Source organism: Drosophila gunungcola (genome assembly GCF_025200985.1).
Source record: "Drosophila gunungcola strain Sukarami chromosome 3L unlocalized genomic scaffold, Dgunungcola_SK_2 000002F, whole genome shotgun sequence".
NCBI lineage: Eukaryota > Metazoa > Arthropoda > Insecta > Diptera > Drosophilidae > Drosophila > Drosophila gunungcola.
In genome coordinates, this window is record NW_026453178.1 from 1,070,178 (window position 1) to 1,087,625 (window position 17,448).

At 39.6% G+C, this 17,448-nt stretch overlaps 2 protein-coding genes across 2 annotated transcripts in view; both read right to left on the reverse strand.

Annotated features, from left to right (window-relative positions):
- Nucleotides 1-40: 40 nt before the first annotated feature.
- On the reverse strand, nucleotides 41-2,273 carry LOC128257783 (SET domain-containing protein SmydA-8). The gene is made up of 3 exons (XM_052988979.1): nucleotides 1,044-2,273; nucleotides 441-702; nucleotides 41-380 (listed from the first exon to the last, which is right to left on the reverse strand). The coding sequence occupies exons 1-3, from the start codon at nucleotides 2,061-2,063 to the stop codon at nucleotides 70-72; spliced, it is 1,593 nt and encodes a 530-aa protein (XP_052844939.1). The 5' UTR covers nucleotides 2,064-2,273; the 3' UTR covers nucleotides 41-69.
- A 781-nt stretch (nucleotides 2,274-3,054) lies between these two features.
- The window catches only part of LOC128257779 (protein naked cuticle), a 46,418-nt gene continuing 32,024 nt past the window's right edge, over nucleotides 3,055-17,448 (reverse strand). The window contains 5 exon segments of the mRNA XM_052988972.1: nucleotides 3,055-4,914; nucleotides 4,917-5,350; nucleotides 6,173-6,567; nucleotides 7,407-8,285; nucleotides 10,515-10,999. Of these exon segments, the coding sequence (XP_052844932.1) occupies nucleotides 4,340-4,914; nucleotides 4,917-5,350; nucleotides 6,173-6,567; nucleotides 7,407-8,285; nucleotides 10,515-10,999 (2,768 nt within the window). The 3' untranslated portion in view covers nucleotides 3,055-4,339.

Sequence of the window (17,448 nt, forward strand, 5' to 3'; positions counted from 1 at the left end):
TAACAAAAACAAAATAAATACCCCAAAACAAAAATATTTAGTTATTAATAATAAAAAGTACAAATATTTTTAATTTTCAACTTTTTCAAAGCGTTCCAGGGCAGAATTCAAAATGACTTGGCGTTCCAGCAGCAACTGTTGCATTTCCGGTTCGTGTTTCATGATGTTACGGATTTCCCTAAGCATTTCCGCTGCGTTCCTGAGCTTTTCCTCACACTCCTCTGGGTCTTCTGAGCGCAGAGCCTGTGCCACCAGAGCTTCTTCCATATCTATGAGTAGATTACCACGGAAAATACTCCAGCCACCATCGAAAATGTTGGCCAGTTCTAGGAGTTCCTCACAAAGTTGCACCTTTCGTGTGAGCGATTCTTCTGAGAGTTCTAAAATAGAGTAAACTTTAAAATACTGCATATAAACATCCCTGATTAAATTTGCATTACCCTCCATGGCAAATCCTGGAGCACTGCCATATAATTGGGTAAGTGCATATTTGGCTTGAAGAATATGGGTATTGGTGTCATGAAGATCGGCACGATGGCGATATATGAACTCCTCGAGTGCTACGGGTGTGCTCTTGTCCAACGATTCCAATTCCTGCTGAAGCTCCGCATCCGAAGTGACCATCTCTTTGGCTGATCTCTTCAGATTGCAAAGCTGACACTTCCAAACAGCTGAATTTTGCAGGGGATTCAAGGATATGATCTACAACATAAGGAAGCTAGGTTAATTTTTAAAAAATAAAAGAAAATTAAGTAATTCAGATTTTGGAAAATGAATCAAAAATATAAGCAAAGTTAATTAAAGGTTTTATTGTTAATAATATAATTTTATTTAATTTTTTCTTTTTTATATAACATTCTTTTATGTATTTATTTAATATTTAAATAATTGATTTTAAGCTATGAGGTAGATTGTTTCCTAGTAAAATAGCGTTTATAAGAAATTGTATTTTTGAGTACAAGCATTTGAGCCTTAAGAGCATACATTTTTTTGTCCTTTGTGCAAATATAAACACACAAAATAGAATTTTTCTGTCCACTCACCTTTCCTGCCTTGCATTTGAGACAAGTTTGAGCGCCTGCAAAACTGCCCAGTTCCTCGGGATCCTGACACCTGGCGCAGGAGCAGTCGAAGCACTTGGCCTGCCTTAAATGCACCCTGCGCTGGATGGTGCTCCTCAGAGGCTGGGTGTAGGAAATACTCAGGATCTCGCCCTTGGCAATCTTCCGTTTGGCCAGGAACACAATGTTCATGTCCTCATCGAAGCGATGCCTCATATTGGGCACACAGTCGTGCGAGATCATGGCGGCCCCAGGGAAGAGGGCTCGCACCTTTCTCCGCTCCCTGGGTTGCCTCACTTCGAAGGTGTTTGTGTCCAGAATGGCAGCAATGCGTAGGATGTCCATTTCGGACCAGTCCCTTAGGCCCAATACGGTTTTTATGAAGGTAATGAGATTGGCACGTAGCACTTGATACAGTGGGGTCTCCAAGCGCTCCTTGAGGTGATCTTCTAAGGAGTAAAGTTTGAGAAAGGCCTCGGGATCCTTGCTTTTGAGCTGCATGCAACGGAGCAGCATGATCACACAATAAGCCGACTCCTTTCGCTCCTCCTCTCCAGGGGTATAATTTATTTTCGATTGGAAATTACTGCTCGACATGAGTTGGCACTCAGCTTTGTGGTGCGGAGAATTCTCGCACTCCTTTCCGCACAAGGGCCAACTGCAGGCGCTGCACTTGTAGTAGTTTCCTTGGGGTTTCTCCGGTGCCAGCAGATTTCGGTGGCAGCCCAAGCAAAGTGGCGCAGAGGCCACTTTGGGGCCAACAACCAAGGGAGCCTCTTTCAGGATTTGCTCTCCGATTTTAATGTCCCGCGTGGCCTTTAGATGCCGGCCCAAAATCTCGTTGCTGGCTATTTCAAAGCACGTGCATTCCGATCTGTGACCCTTCTTCCAATGCTCCTTCTGGTGCTCCCGACTGCAATAGACCACATTCCTGCAGGCGGCGCACAATTGCGAGGCTTTGGCCTGGCACAAGGCGCAGGATGTCAGTGAACTTGGTTCCATCGATAGCAATATCCAATAAATCCCCTCTATATACTACTTATATCTCCAACTAATCTCCCTGTGTTTGCGTAATGCCCCGCGGTTGAAAATTCACTGACGAGTTGGCCAAACAATTTTCAGTGCTCTGTCTTCGGACTCTACTCGCGATCTGCTGATTGCGAGAACATTTTCCTTTGTGTCTCCGTCTGCTGCCAAAAAAGAAAATAAACGCTCGAGCGGATTCGGATCGCTCTCCACATCCACATCCACATCCAAATCTCTGTCACATGGCGCACGACTATTTAAAATTAGAACTCTGTGTCGTGTTGCCTAAAAGCCAAGACAATGTCCAATTTGTAGGCAGCCGGCAATATTTATTCATGTCTATCTGCATCTATAGAACAATAAGAGAGTGAGTTTGTGAAACATAAAGCTTTTTATTTCTGAACATTAATCGATCTTTTCTCAGTTCAGGTTGACTGGAAAGAGTATTGAATTTGGCAACTACATACTCAATTTTGACTTACCAGTTCAAAAATTAAATTGAAATAGAACAAATATAGTTTTGTTATCAGGCATACTTATTGTCGAACAGAAAGCACTTATACTTGGAAATTTTGAGTTACTACTTCTATACCAGTTATATTAAAAAAAACCTCGTCTTTGTTTTGGAATCTTTTAATAACTAATATTATTAATGAATTTTGGAGTCGCATAATTTTTACAAATCTGTTTTTCCATTTACAAAATAAACGATATCAAAATAGTTTAAAAAAGCGACATTATTTCGTTAAATTTTATGAAAAAATTAATCTAGTGTCATATAAATATAAAAGGGTATTAAATGGCTTGGAGCCTTCTTCTTGCTTTTACTTACAAAAAACAATAATAGTATTTAAAGCTTTTATTTATAGTAAATGAAAGCTTTGTCTACTTACCAACAAGATTATAAGAGTATTTAACTACCCATATCCTTTAGCTGTCTGTTTTCAATAAAAACTCATCAAATATATTTCATTTTAGCAATTCAATAATTTATTTAGTATTTCTCATAAATTGTCTATATATATTTATATATATTTTTTTATTCATATGCAATTAATTAATATATTGTTTAATTGGAAATCAGTCTTTTTTATGTAAATAAGAGTTAAATGCATTTTGTTTTTGTGCTTGTTTCGTTTGATTCGTTTGATTGATTGATAGATTGGATTCGTAACTCGATTGGTTGACAGATGATGAAATTGAAAACAAGTTTTAAAATAATAATTGAACTACAATTTGTGCTTTTGCTTTTCGTATATGTTGTTGTGGTTTAGTATTTAGTTGCATTGTTGCTTGTCTTGTTTGGGGTTAGTGTTAGAAACTAAAAATAGTATTTAAATTAATTGGCTTAGATAACATAAATATACACGATCGATAGTTAACTTAAAACTGGCGGCCCCATTGTTCCACTGTTATCTGTAATTTGTTGCCCTCTCTGTCCAAAAAACACTTAAAAAGCGGCGCATAAAATTTGATATCATAGACAACAATTTGATTTAATAATTTGCACTAAACAATAGTTTTTTTTCCTCCCATTTAGTTTACACTGTTTCTGATAGTGATATGTTGCTAGTTGATTAGATTAGCGAAGCGGCGATTCAAATGTTGCTAAGGCAAAAGGCGCATAATTTATGTTTTCATTTCGATTTCTGCGTAAGCTATAGTGGCTACAATAATGCTGGGATCAATGGGTTAAATCTTCCTAGAGTTTAATGTTTGGTTCTGAAGATTTTCCCTAGAAAAGTTGGAATAGTGAGTTTGGAATAGATAAAAAATTAAATGTGTTTCTCTTATATATTTTTACAACGTCAGGAACTTTAAACTATTGTTTGTTAACTGTTTAATTTAATGTTAAGCTATTATTTTGATGTTTTCCTGTATTCACAAATTTTTGGGTTCAACATTATTTTAAAATTATATTAGCTCTGTAATACGAAAAAAGGTTAAATGATTTTCAGTTACAACAAATATTTTCGGGTTTTAATATTATTTTAAAATTTAAATAGCTTCGCAATAAAAAAAGGTAAAATGATTTTTACTAGCAACATACTTAAATATATATTTTTTGATATATTCTGAACCATTTCCAAACTCACTTTTCCCACCCCACTTCTTGTGGCCCTAATATCGTTTTCGAATATTTTCTTGGTTTTTTTAGTTGACGAATGCTTACTTTTAAATTACAATTCGCGCTACATTAATCAATAGACTGAAACATAAGCAACATTCAAGTAGTTTATAGTGGTCTTAGCCTAGACATCCTGCTGCTCCTTGAAGTGGTGATAGTGGTGGTGGATATGCTCGTGCACATAGCGGTGGATCATGGAGCTGGAGGCACTGGTGTCCAGTTCCAGTTCCTCCGCCGCCTCCACATTCGACTTGCCACCCTCTGTCACGGCCTCGGCCACCGCCTCGCCCACATCGTCGTTCAGATCGATGAGCGTATCGGTGCTGACCACCTTACTCGGCGTGCTGGTCAACTGCGGACTGGGGGGCAGGTCCTCCTCCTCGCTGGCCAGCAGGTGGGCACACTCCAGGGCATCGCCGTAGATCTTAGAGCCCGCCGAACTGGAGTTCGAGGTGGGCGGTCGCTGCTCCATCCGGCCATTATCCTTCTGCTGATCCTGCATCCTGATCTGATGCTGCTGCTTGTGCCGCTGGCGTCGTTGCTCCCGATCCTTCTGCTGCAACTGCTCACTCAACTTGGCGTAGATGAGGTTGCCGTAGTTCTTGTACTCCTTCTTCTTCTCACTCTTCTTGGGTATCGGCTGCACCGTGGCCACATTGCTGGGCGTGGCCGGGGGCGAGTGGGCGGCCGCCCCGCCCCACAGATGGTGGCATGCAGAAAGGAGTCGTAGCCACACAGATTCAACTTATTGTGGGCCGTATTGTGGGTCTGCTGGGCGGCCAAAACGGCCGGATTAATGGCCAGCTGCTGGTGGTAGATGGGTATGTGTGGTTGGGGATGCTCGTGGTGGTTGTGACTGTGGTGCTGCTGCTGATGCTGCTGATGCTGCTGCTGCTGCTGCTGCTGTTGACCGTTGACCTCGATGGCCGGTGGAGCCACTGGAATGCAGGAGGTGCTGCAGTCCGCCGTGGGTGGACTGCAGCTGAGCGGCGATTGCAGGGCGACCGGACTGTGGTTGGCTATTAATGTTGGTATTTTCGAGCCCGTATTGCAGCGTTGGCGTTGCTGTTGTTGTTGTTGTTGTTGTTGTTGTGCTGCCGGTTGCCGTATGGGACTCACATTGGCTTGGGGTTTTCTGCAAAATTCCAACAGAATATGCCTTTGATTAGTCTTTGTTTCATAGGATTTTGGTGGAGATTTTGTAAGGGATTTTAAGGAAGTTTGGGAGTCGCCATAAAGTTGAAAATCAAAAGGTAAACAAATGAGCTACAGACACAAACAAAATACATACAATACAATGAATACAAAAACAAAAGAAAATAAACATTTACTATTTCTCAGATTATTTCATTATAGCTTACATTTGTAATACATTTATTGTAAGTTTGACAAGAAAACTAAAATATATAATATTTTTAGACCACATTTTAAAGTCATGTTAAAAACACAATAATGAATCGTTATATTAATCTTTAAAACAAACAACAGAGTGTTGAAGATATTTAATGTCAAGTTTAATTTGTCAAGCACTTGCCATTAACGTAAATAAATCTTTCTATTAAATTTTAAACAAATAATAGAGTGTAAGAAATATTTAATACCAATTTTATTTTGATGTTTAATTTGTTAAACATTAAATTGGGAACTTTTGAATAAAATAAGTTTGCTTATAATAATGGAATTAAACAAAATTTTTTAAAAAGAACTTTGAATAAATAAATAATATGCATTTTTCTCCTTTTGAGTTAAATCTGTTTAAGCCAACATTAAGATCTAAGTCTAATTTTCCGTATGCAATGATTTTTGAAAAATTGACTGATTTTCCTTTTGCAATTTCTGTTTTGGGAAATGCCAAACCGCTGCCATGAGCACTTTGTGGACTTTTCTAGCCTCATTTCAGTTCACTCCGCTGCTAATCATTGTGGACTTGGGGTGGATTCATCGCGAATTGGCTTACCCATTCAGCTGAAAACACAGGCGATTCTTCTCCATGCTCTCCCTGATGATGCTAATTAAATCGTTGCGATTTAGCGCCGATTTCCAGCACTCGGCCGATTTCCGTTGCTGCTGCTGATTTTGCTGATGCTGCTGGTGCTGTTGGTGGGTGGTGAGGGATTGGGGGCGTGGCTGGCGCAGCTGCACACCATCGAGCATCAGTTCGCCACCCACTGGCAGCATTGGTGGTGACCCCGATGCGCTCTTGTTGTGGCTCAGCGGTTGGGGGGGCGTGCCAGCTGCCTGACCCACCGGTGGTTGCTGTGGCTGTGCTGGCTGCAGATGGCGATTCTGCCAGGCGGAATCGTTGCCCACTGAGAGGCTGCGCTGTCGCGTTTCGAGGCAATGATCCTGGTACTGATTGATGGCGATGAGTTAACCAATAATAAAGGAAACGAAATTAAATTATAATAAAGAAAACCATAAAGTATGTATGGCGAACGCATGTGGTAAGCAACAAAAGTGTATAACAAAAACCAAAGGCGACATTTATTTTTTTAGGGAGGGTGGGTTCATTTTGGAACTGCTGCCAGGCCAAAGTTCAAACATGCTATTATTAATTGATTAATTCTTTTAACTTACTATAAAAAAAAAGGTTTTTGTTTCAGCCTAACATTATCTCTGAAAAAAATTATAAATAGGCTTAAGCAAAAAGTTTAATAAATTGGTTTATTCGACAACTAAAGGCAAACACATTTTCTAACTATCTTTTTACAACTTTTTTACTGCATAATTTAAATTTCAATTAATTAGCATTCCATGTTTATATTAGCTATCTAGTATTTTCTTTTTGACCATCTATTCTTTTTTTTTGAAGTTAAATGCGGTTGCTTAAATAACTTTTTTAGAAAACTTAACATTTAGAACTTTTTTAGTGCCTTATTGAAATGTCAATAGACTTTCGTATAAACAGAAACTTTTTTTGTTTATATTAATAATCTAGACTTTTTATTTTTTTAGTTAAATTAGGGGATATTCATGTGTAAGAACTCGCAATTAAATACAACCTCTGGCTTGACAAATCAAAAAAATGCATCTTAGGTCCTTTTTTATTTCGAGTATTAATGAGAAATTAATAACATTCTTCATGCATAGTTGTACTTGTGTTAGGCTGGCAGCAGTTTTAGCTTGGATTAATATTTGATTGGTTTGTGGATTTGTTTTTGCCATGATTTCGTTTGTTACCTTGTGCCTACCTTTTGTTTGCGCGCCCTTCGCAACATCTTGACCCGCTGGGTGGCCTGCTTCATGTAGATGTCCTGCTGCCTGAGTTGGTGGTGCTGGTTTTGGTGGTTCTGGTGGTTCTGGTGATGATTCTGGCGGTGGGAGGGGCAATCGACCTGGTCGCTCTCCGGCTTGCAGCACTTGAGATTCAGCATATTCTCGTAGGTATTGTGGCCATTGTCCGGCGTGTTCTGCTCCGTGCAGCACTGCTCCGCCCGGGAATTGCTCTTCTGGTGGTATCTGGTGGCCGAGGCCTGATGGTGATGGCTCCTTCCTCCGGTCTTGGCCCCACTTCCGCTGGGCTGTTCACCGGCCGGAGCCTTCTCCGCGTCCTTCTCCTTTTCACTGTTGCTGTCATCGTCCTCGTCATCGGACTTAATCAGTTTGCGCGGTCGATAGCGATGCTGGCGGCGGTTGCCGGCGGATGTCGTTAGCGCCGTGCCACCGGAGGATATGACTCCCATTCCCCCAACCAGTGGTTTTGACATGGCCGTGGCCAGGCCCGTGGGCAACTTCTTCAGCTTGCTGGCATGACTGCTGCTGCTGTTGTTGAATCCGGCGCCGGCGGTGGGCAGGGAAACGGGCATTGGCACAGGAACCACCGGCTGTGACTGCGACTGCGATTTCGATTTGCCCTCGGGACTGACGGTGAGCCGCACGTTGATTGTCTTGCTGCCGCAGTGGGGCACCACCACCGACTTGCCAATGGACTCGTATATGGTGTACACAATGCCCACGATGTCGTCCTTTGTTATCTTGCCATGGTGGCCGTCCAGGTCGTAGAACGTGAACGAGAACTGCAGCGGCTGCGATGACTTGCCACCCTCCACGGACACGTCGCAGGTGAACTCCTGTTTTCGAATGCAAAACAAAACAAATGAGTGGATGGCTTCAGACTGAACTTGATTTAAATCAAGTGTGCAAGTAAACATACTTCGGTAATTGAATTTTCCCAAGGGTTCTCCTAGCAACTGCATTAATTAAAGGTATTTGCTTAAATAGTTAAAATATGTCTTGCTAACCTACAGAACAAGTTTAAACTCTCTTTAGTAAATCTTTATTTGATTGCTGTTTACTCAGATTATTTGCAGACATATTCTTTAAAAGTGCTATAACAAATCTATAATTCAAATTTAAAGCAAGTATTAAATTATTTTGTTGAGGTCTTTAAAACATAACAAGAAAAATGTGCTAGCTCATTGTTGTTCAAAGCTAAACATTTTAAATTCCACTTTAAATTCCACTTTAATTCCACTTTATTTTCATAGATTGCTGCTCTGTTTAGTGGACTTTTAATGTGTTATAAATTACTATGGCAACACATTTAGACTCCCCTCCAACACCTCACACAAAAAAGTACCTTTTTCATTTAGAATTTCGCACAAACTCTACCCTCAAATGTGTGCCAAAACTTTTGCCCAACAAATTTTAACAACTACATAAGCCTGATGCAGAGGCAAACTAACTAGAAAATCAACAAAAAATTCAGCTAATAAACTTTGCCGCATACAAATTGCACAGCAAATTTCATACTCGACCCGAAAGTATGCAATACTTTTTGCAGATGCAACATGTTTTCGGTTTGGGGGCATCCCAAATTGAGATGCTGATGCTAAATGGCAAAAAAGGAGCAGAAACTAAAGCCACAGCCAGCTGCCACTAAAAACAAACAATCGAGAGCATGCCGAGACCACTAAAACCAGTCGAAAATTGTGGCCATAATTTGACTAAATATTTAATTTGCGCCTGCAGAAGCAGCCACGTCAACATCACAGGGGGGCAAAACATGGGATGGGGGGCGAGGAAAACCATTACCATTGATAAAGTGGCAAAGCACAGCATCCACATCCACTCTGCTGCCCCTCAGTCGCTTACAAATAAATATAATTTCCTTTGCCAGGGCTGCCTTTGCTGCTACTTGGCTTGTAGATTTTTAATTGCCCCTGAGTGCTTTTCGTGTTTGTTGTTTTGCTTTTAATGGTTTTTATTGAATTTTAATGTTTTGATATTTTTTGGCGAAACGGGCACAAGTAGAAACAGCAACCGAAACAGCGTCCGAAACAGAGAATGTTCGTCCGCAGTGGGTGGTAATGGAAAATTGCCGGCGCCCTTGTGTTAATGAAATATTTGTTCCCTCTTTTTTTCGATTTTATTTTCGTGGACGGGGATGGTTAGTTGGTTTGGAACAACAAATGAAGCCGAATCTGAGGCCATCGCGGTGAGCGAGCAGCCATTGAAATTTTAATTAAAAGCACATTGAAATGTTGAGTTTATGGGCGATGTGCGATGTGCCCAGTGGGTCATGAATTATGGCCAGGAATCGTGGCTAACAGGGGGCGGTTAGCACGGTAATAACAGCCAGACAGTTGAGTTGATTAAACTTGACCAAAACACCTGGCTGGGGGTCAGAAAAATCCCACAAATGGAAAACCAAACATCATTTAATTTATCACCTTGTATTTTTAAGCAAAGCGATTGTTTGGCTAATTGAAAGGAATCGGGTATACAGGCTTTGAATACTCTAGACAAAGACAAAAAGTAAACAAATATGCTGAACTTAAAAAAATATCAAATGGAAAAATATTTAAATTGAGCACAAAATATTTGGATTTACTACGATTTTTTGGATAATAAAATGATCTAATATTTTATTTGCTTTTAGTACTGCCCCAAAAGCAAATAAACTGAAAATGTTTTAATTTAATTAGTTTTCAATTTTCCCTAAATGTATTTAACTTTGCTATTGGTTTCAGAACATCTAATAATAACATTAAACTGCAAACTTCACCCAAACTGCGAACAACTCCTTGAAAGTGCAGAGCAATTAATGGCTCCATAAATATTTGTGTTATGAAACGATGAAAACAAGTCAAATCAAATCCATAAATTCATTAACAAATGAATGCAAATTGAAATCGGAATGGCCTATTAAAACGAATGTTTATGGGGGATTGGAGTTGGAATTGGAAGATGGAATTTGATTCACCTCGCTTGCTAGTGGGATAATTCATAAAGTACCGACTTGCTGGGAACAATGGTAATTTGGGAATTTGCAAAATTTGGGTAATAATTCAACTCACCTCCAGCCGGATGCGCTCCTCCTTGTGATGGTGCAGGTGGCGGGAGTGGGCGTGGTTGCCGTGTGGCTGCTGCATGGAAGCTGCCGCATCCACCACATCTTCGTCCTGCGCCAGATGGTGCTGCATATTCGAGTATTTGCCGTGCTTGCCGTTGGAGGTGCTGCTGATGCGCAGATGTTTGCTGTGGCTGCCACCGCTGCTCATGTCCTGCGGATGTCCGGCCTGCAAAGGATTGGGATTGTGCCGCGTTGTGTGGTGATGGTTGGCACTTGTCTGATGGTGATGCGACGACGACTGATGATGCTTGCTGGCCGCACTGGAGGCATTGCCCGGCGGCGTGGTGATTATATTCACCACCGGCGATCGCAGTTGGATATTGTTGTCACGTTCGCTGACCAGCAGCAAATCGGGCGGGGCACTGCAGGAGGAGGAGGCCCGCACCTGGTGGTACATCAGCTCCTCGGAGTCTGTGGTGCATTCCTGGACTGCAACGATAGGAAGGGTGGCGTACTTTTAATTAAAATGCAAAGTGGCATGAAATTGGAGGCATAAAAAAAAACATGGCCGAGCCCTCGCCATCGCCATCGCCCCCTTGGCCATCTAATCCCCCTGGCTTTTGTCGGCTTCTCTGTGCACTGTGGCAAAGCGTCGCCCATAATTTTCAAATTAAAACAAGTAGCTCTCATTTGTAACGCACTTAAAATGCATGTAAAAAAAAATTTTTTTTTCTAAGTCATTTTGTCTTATAAAACTGAAAATCATAAAGAACAAGCTGTATGGCCATAAGAACTACATTTAAATTTGTAAAACAATAATTTAGCTAAAAAAAAATTATAAATAATTAAATTTAATTCAACATAATTATTTAGGAAATCTTATTTAATAACATGTTTCATGTTCTCTCAATAATTACTGCATTCAATTCCAATTTTAAAAAATTATAATTTCTTTCTTAAAATCATAAATCTTAAATGTACATAAGTTAAATTAAAAACTTGTTCCAATTTTATAGTAAACCAATAAAATTGAAATAAACCACTTAGTACTATTTTGACAGTATAATTAAATTGTCTGCATTTTTTCTTTCTCTGTGCGCCTTTTGCTGGCGTCTTGCAATTTATTTGCAATTTGCACAAAGCGCATTACAACAGCACAAAAAGTTTATGCCTCAACGCCAACACAAAGCGATGGCGACCAGGCGGCCAATGCCGATCTCTTTGAATCCCCTCGAGAAACTTGAAAGGCGACTGTTCGGAGAGCATTCCTAATTAATGACGTCGTCGTCGTCGACGGCTGCGGCGGCGGCACTCAAAGTTTTCTTTTCTTTTCGGCATTTGCTTTTTTTGTTTTTTGTGTTTGGCTGGCTTCGGTTTTGTTTCCTTCATTTTAAATTGAAATGGCTGCAGTGTTATCTGGGCGGCTGTGGCCACATCGAGCACTGAAAGCTGAGCCGGCAGATGAGCAGTCTACGGTTTGCGGTCGCTTTTGGTCCATTCATTACTCATTACTCATACGACGCGTGAACCGCACCAAAGCAATGCGAATTCGACTGCAGCGACTGTGACTGTTTGATGTTTAGTTATAGTGCGAAAGCGGAATGTGTAATTTAAATATTTGACGCGCTTTAGTTATTTACAAAGAATTTATAGAAATTATTTTGATTAACTTCTCAGGCAGTGTACGAAATACATGCTGCTTTCCTTGTCTAATTTAATTTGTGCTACATAAGAAATCAATCTTTAAAATACTGAAAAATATTTTACTGACTGATGGTCGAGTAAATAATGTGCTAAAATATATATTTTGCTTTATATTAAGGACTAAATATATAAATCTATATGACAACAAATCTCAATTGTTTGCTGCATAGAAATCACCATTTGGTGTCTGCGGAAATTTTTTTCCTACTTAGATTCTTTTGTGACCTATATCCTTTTGGAAAAATATGCCTAGCAATTAACTAACAATGTCCTTTGTTGAAATTTCATACCCTTTCATACCCTTTGTCTTAGTAATTCCCATTTTTCTAACTGCACCAAGAAAATAATTTAAGAAGGAAAACACCCTGGTGCAGCATAATCCCACTTGACACATAAACCCCATTCGCACTAGCTTCATTCGGAGCATTTTTCTCTGCAGCAATTCACTCGAGTAACTCCGCTCTAAGTCCTTTTCCGCACTATCCATTCCGGGTGCCATTGTATCTGCTTCATTTTAATTAATTAGCGCGCTTAAAAAAAGCGAAGGGGAGAAAAGCGAGGGAAAATTTCCACTTCTCGCCTGCTGACCCAAATTTGCGGTTAAGCCCGCTTTCTACGCGCGTTTTTCTATTCTCATTTCTCATTTTTCATTTCGCTTTTCATTTTTCATTTGCGCGAGCCACGTCCTTGCCAAGGACCCCGCCCATTTGAGCTGAGCCCAGGACATGGCTTTTAATTGCATGAACATTATGCAAGCAAAGCAGTCCCAAGTCTCCATTTTGTATACTTTGTTGGTTGCCTGTTCATTTCCCTTTGCCTCTGTTGCTGTTCCCCCAGCCGTAGTGGAGATTGCGAAAAGAGTTGCTGAGGTGGCGACAATTGAAGACAATTAGCCAAAGTGCCGGAGAAATGAGCTAGTCGTTGAGCCCTGCCAAGTACTGGAATTGTTTACACTGCAGTGTAGGTGGCAGAATTAATGAAAGTAATGGAGGGAGTACGGGAGCTGACCCAGTTGCCAATAAAATTGTAGGCCGTCTGCCAGGAAGTCTAGCCAAAAAACAATAGGTCGAGATATTGAATTGAACAAATTCATTTTGGTCCGAGTACCAGAAAAGTTAGCTTATAGTTTTCAATATTTATAACAACGATACAAATAAATTTAATTAAGTTAACCACAATAAAATGATATGCTTACTTTTTTAAATGAAAATTTTCAAAGACATCTGTGATATTTCCCCATTTTCCCCAGCCATCAAATTAATTCGAACTCAAATGTTGTCAAATGCCACATGCTTTCTAAGCGCTCAACAAATTTTTTTGTAAATTCGTGTTTTATTACGGACAATTTATAACGTTTTCATCCAATTTATGCGCATTTTTGATTTGCACTATAAAGCCCAGCCACAAGCACACTAATTAATTATGCAAATCTCAGCTGGACAACTTTTATCTACAGCATCAGCGGCACCAGTGACTTGATAACACAAAAATTACACAGCATAAAAAATCGAGATAAACGTATGGACATGCATATGTTAATGAACATTATCTGAACTGGGTCTAAAAAGACGATCCCACGACTGAACTCCAATGGAATACACATCAAGGGAACTTGGCACGCATTACTCATCCGCCACGTAGGCTGCATTCAATTTGGTTGTTTTTTTCTTTATGATAGATAAGCCGCAGGCCGTGACGTTCCATTTATCATAGAAAATTCATGAGGCTGTGGCCGCCCACTTCGACACATGTGACCTCACCTCTCAGGTAACTCAAGGGCCTTAAGGCCAAGCCCATAGTCTCTTCAAAAATATCTGAGAGATTGAAGTGGTCCGTGCTAATCATTTTCAGTTCGACTGCCATACGCACACATTACGCAAATGCACAAATTCAATTCAGTATGCCCGCAGGTTAAGGCCCAAAATTGGTGCCTAGAGGTGAGGTTTCTTGGGCTCCACAGATTTTTCAGGGCGGGGCCCACCGCAGCTCAAAGTCAATTTGACGGCTAGAGCTTTCACTCACTTTTAATGAAAAGTTTTCTTCTTGTTCACCTTCAAGACTTAAGCAGTAGTTAAAAATGTTTAAGTCATACGACAAGGAACTAAATTAAATTAAACATAAAACAGAATTTTTCAAAAAATCAAAAATGAATAACTTTTCTTCTTGCTCACCCTTAAAAATATTTAAGTAACAAAGAAAATTTCAAAGATTGTCTAATTAAAAATTACTTTATTTTTTTCTGAAAATTGCTTTTGTTTTAACTAAAGATTATAATTTATAAGATTATAAATTATTACAAAACAAAAAATTGTATTTTATTCAGTCTGTATTTTATACTCTTTATATTAAAATCTTTAAAATTATATGGCAAAGTTAACGATATATGCAAATTCATAAGTATCTGAGTAGCTGAAGATAAGCTATTTAAAAGACTTTTACATCCATCCAATATTCGATAGTGCCTTCCATGCAATAGAAATACTTCAAATAAACAATTCTCAAGATACATGATACTGTAAATTCCCATTGTAGGTCATCGGCAAGTCACGTATGCGTATGCCTTTGGCCCCCGGGCATTCGCCATTCAATTTGCGCCTATATCTGTTTGGAGTGGCTTAGGCCAAAGTTAATTTGCAAGGCGGCATGTTTCATATCAGACGCCAAAATGCTTTCTTGATGACTCAACAACAACAACGACAATAACAGCAACAGCAAGTTGATTCCCATTGTGTCGGCCACTTGAGAGCAAAACATGTTCTTTTGGTTTATCTTGGCGCCACGATCGTCGGCAAAGTCCGCGGTATTTGCTCACAAAAAAAAAAACAACAAAAATAAAAAGACGCTGAAAAAACTGACAGAAATACAAAGGCGATAATTAAACGCAAAACAAAGCGGCCGAGAACAGAAAAAAAAATCGGAAAGTCAAAGAAGCCAGTCACAGCAAGCGGTGGACCTTTAATTAGAAAAGGTGTACAAGCCAAGTAACGAGAAACAAACAAACAAACTCCAAGAAAATTAAACTAATGTACAATGTAGAGAGATACAGATTGTTAATAAAAACCGAATTGAAAACCCAAATTTAAGTTGTTCTTATATCATTTCCAAACTTGGCATGATATTAAGACATTTTTAAAAGAGATTATTATTGCAGACAACAGACGACAAGTACATTTATCCATTTTATGTTAAATAAACTAAAATATTTGTCTTTGTAAAAAACTACATCATAAACTTTAAATCCAAGTCCAATAGCCGCTTGGCAACACTATTTATTAGGCAGATGATGTGCCAACATGGCCAGGCCAAAAGTGTTCGTTAAAGAAAAGAGATATAAACCAAAGATAAAACTTCATAATTGCGTCTGTGTGGCCGAGCAGAAAACCAAGGGAAAAGGCAGTCGAATTAACGAAAAACAAAAAGTGGCTGCTCCGAGTAGTTGTGGCCAGATATCTCGTATCTGGCATGTAAGTGTTAATGAAGTTAAGTGTTTTTGACGCGAACGACCGGCAATAACCAAAGTAACAAACAATTAATGAGAAGTCGCATACCATCGAGCCAAGCGGCTGGCGAGAAAAAAATGTTCGGCCCTATATGATAAAGATCAACAAATGCCAAAAAAAAAAGAAATAAGAATACCCAGAAACAAGGGAAAAATGTGGGCATCCGGAGATAGAAAAAACTATCCAGTGGAGCAGACCAGAAAAAATGTTTAACACATGCCAAAAAAATGGCTAAGCTGGGAAATTTTACATAAACCGAAATCTAGCTATAATTTAGAACGAAAATCCTGTAAAAATATATTATTTAACTTTTTCAGGCAGCTAAAAAATTTCCATCTAATTCCTATATATATACCCAAGTTATTTTGGTCTTCTTACGCCAGTCTTAATCATCCGCCTGATCACAATTCGATCACTGGATCAGACCAACTCAAGTGCCTTCCAATTTGTGTTTTATACTCAACGTCAATTTTTTATAATATTTTTTTGACACTTGAACATTTACAACCACAATTTGGCATGGCACTTATCGAGCCGGGGCAATAAGACCGGCAAAAATCAAACGAGTCCTAAAAAATTATTTCCTATCAGCCAAAGAAATCTGCCTCAATTTTTTGTTACCTACTTTTATTTTGTTTTGTTTTGTGTTCTGTGTGTAGCGTTTTGTTTTCTTTATTTTTACCGGCACCATTCACGGGGCGAAATCTTATCAGTGGGAATATATGCTTGCTAAATACCAGTAGCAATTATTTCGAGGGGAGACGTAGAGTGGTTGGGAAATGGAAGTGGAAATTGAAATGGAAATGGAGGGGGGGGCTGGTTTTCAACTGGGGAACCGGGTCTGGTAACGTTTAATTAAACGCCGATAATCGATGCGCCTACCCAAACGGTTACACGATGGACTCCCCGAACTTATCGGTATCAGTGTGTCTGAAGTTCACGGCAAAATACTATAATGACTAGGCGGGAAATCTTATTTGAGTTGCTCGCCAAGTGAAGGGCTATTTGCGGATGGATAATGCATTTTGTTTTTTTTGGCATCGATTCGGTCGGCGTTTTTATAACTTTTCTTTAATGTCACAAATCAAGTGAAACAAATGCCGACAACGACGACAACGTCAGACAGACGTCGACGTCAACATCGACATCGACATTGAACAGATCGAGCGTGCCTTTTGTCCGATACACACGGTATAAGTATAGCTACAAAAGTAGTCCCTAAGCTCGACGGCCCTCTTAACCCCTCTTGGCCGGCTGCTCTTAACCCCCTGCTGCCCCAGCTCCAGCTCCCTTTTAGCTGAGCCCCAGCTCAGCGCGTGTCGGCAAAGTTGGGTTCGACGGAGGCCTTCATCTCTGCCGCTCGCAACGTGTTCGGAAAACGGGTTTGCCGGGCATTTGTATCTGTTGGATTTTGTATCTCTATAGGCCAGAGATGGGCATACCAAATTACATATGAAGTTGGCAAATGCCTCGACTGCAAATACTCTATTGTTTAAAACACAAATCCTTATATGACTAATGGATTTGGCTTCATAAAAGATTCTTTTTATATTTTTTAATAACTTAACTGTATATTAATACTCCCTCTAAAAAAGCTTTTTTTATTCTCTAACAATTTAAGAAATTTAGAAATTAGTTTGTATGTATAATAGTTAAAAAACTCTTTTAAATTTTTTGCTCTGCTGACTTAGCATAAATTCTACTTCAATTTTAATACCAATAAAGTTAAGAGCT